Here is a 1,815-nt window from a genome sequence, read left to right as displayed (position 1 = left end):
CTGTGGCCCCACTACTTCTCCAGCACGGGCTGTGTCTGCTTCCACATTTGTTTTGGTGTTGACAAAGTTCCTGTCTTCAGTAGAAGGGTCTCAGCATGGACTGCAGGAAGGTACTTGTCTTTTAAATAAAGAGGAGAGCTTTTCTCCTCCATCGAATGTTTAAGATAATTGTAAGGTCTGCATCATTTTAAGATTACAATCTTCTAATTGCTCAAATGAGAAGAGTTTTTCATCTGTTCTTTCACCTAGAATAAAACTGACAGAGAGAAGGAAAAAGAGTTTTCAATGTTAAATCCTCCTCCAACTCCTGAGTCACCTTCCACTGTAGCTGTAGCAGAGTACAGTAACCATCAGTCCACTGTCATGGTCTCTGGGAGTCTGCCTCCAAATCAGGAAGAGATACAAAGCATTACAAGTGAAATGGACGGCACAACAGAGGCACAGAATGCTACAGGACAGCTGCAAGATCTCCAGTCTGAGAGAAATATTTCTTCAAAAGGTTTTCATGCCAGTGTCAGCTCCAGTAGTGGTAATCAATCAGAGTCAAAGAATGCTGAAAACGATAAAGGAAAGGGTAAAAAGAGCTGTCTTCAATCTAAGCAACTGTCATTTTACCACTGTGGATGTATCTTCATTCTCTTACAGTTTTGCTGCTGGGAAGTGAATTTTTGTAGGAAATAGTAGCTTACTGTCTGCTTCAAATGTGTGGAAATTGTGTAATCATCTAGTGAATAAAAATACAACTGCCGGGAAGTTTCTTGGCCTTTTGTTAGGAATTGTGATGGTTTCAATGAGGAAAAAAGTATATAAGAATGCTGTTTATATTGGACCTGACAAGAAAAGCCCAGAACAAGGTGTAATACATCATGTAAGGAATATTTATTGTAACAAGACAAAAGCATTTTGAGTGCCCTGCTTAAAAGAAGAAGATGCAGTTTCTTGCATAAAGCTTGATTCTCTGTAAGCTGTTTAACTTGGGAGAGGAAGTGCCAGTTATTGCGTGTTTCGGCAACCATTTCAAACTTGCCCCTTGTGAGATTAATGTTCTGAAAAATGGAAGTCAAGTTGATGTCAAACATTGACCTTCTTAGCTGGGTTTCATATTCAGATGTGATTTTGAGATTCATCCTCAGACCACCAGAGAGCAGAGGATAATAAACACAGCCAACAGTTGTGCACATGATTTCAGTGTACTGCTGCCTGCTTTTTAACTGCTGGCAAGGCTGGATCCAAAAGCTTTTTTTGTGAAAGTGACTGTCTCTTTTGCAGTTCCACCAAAAGTACAGCTGCTTTCACTCTGTTTTAGTGCCTAAAAATTTTTTAACACTAAGGAAGAACATATGAGTCTGACTATAATCCTGCCATGACAGAATTGGTTTTTTCATTGCAACAGTTTCCAGTTAACAACTGGAGCTCCTCAAAATGCCCTTAAGATCTGCTACTACCATCATTCATCTGGAAGTGTTGTTTCAAAAGAGTGCAACAAAATGTGTTTCACTGAACAAAGGCAAGAGTTTGGGAGAGGTCAATAGGGAGCCCTCAATAAATATACCTCTATTGCTTTGTTAATCTCAGGTGCATATACTTTGAGAAAAACACAGAGAACTTCAAGCTTTTTTGTTGTTGTTGTTATTTCTATTTCCTTCTACTTTGGGTTTTTTTTTTTTTCCTCCTTTATAGTGTTCAGAGGCCAAAAAAAAATTCAAGATGCTCAGGGAAGAGACAGCTCCTCAAAAAAGCAGAAAACAAGCCTCAAAACCTCTGTGAACATCAAAAAGAAGAATAAAAGTAGTAAGTACAGCAGATCAGTGTGAA

The 1,815-nt window shown here is 38.8% G+C and overlaps 1 protein-coding gene across 1 annotated transcript; it reads left to right on the top strand.

The window, feature by feature from the left end:
• Nucleotides 1-1,815, top strand: LOC116438336 (AT-rich interactive domain-containing protein 4B-like). The gene is made up of 3 exons (XM_032097196.1): nt 1-110; nt 250-574; nt 1,681-1,815. The coding sequence occupies exons 1-3, from the start codon at nt 96-98 to the stop codon at nt 1,812-1,814; spliced, it is 474 nt and encodes a 157-aa protein (XP_031953087.1). The 5' UTR covers nt 1-95; the 3' UTR covers nt 1,815.

Source organism: Corvus moneduloides, chromosome Z (genome assembly GCF_009650955.1).
Source record: "Corvus moneduloides isolate bCorMon1 chromosome Z, bCorMon1.pri, whole genome shotgun sequence".
Classification (NCBI taxonomy): domain Eukaryota; kingdom Metazoa; phylum Chordata; class Aves; order Passeriformes; family Corvidae; genus Corvus; species Corvus moneduloides.
This window is presented reverse-complemented; position numbering and strand designations above follow the sequence as displayed.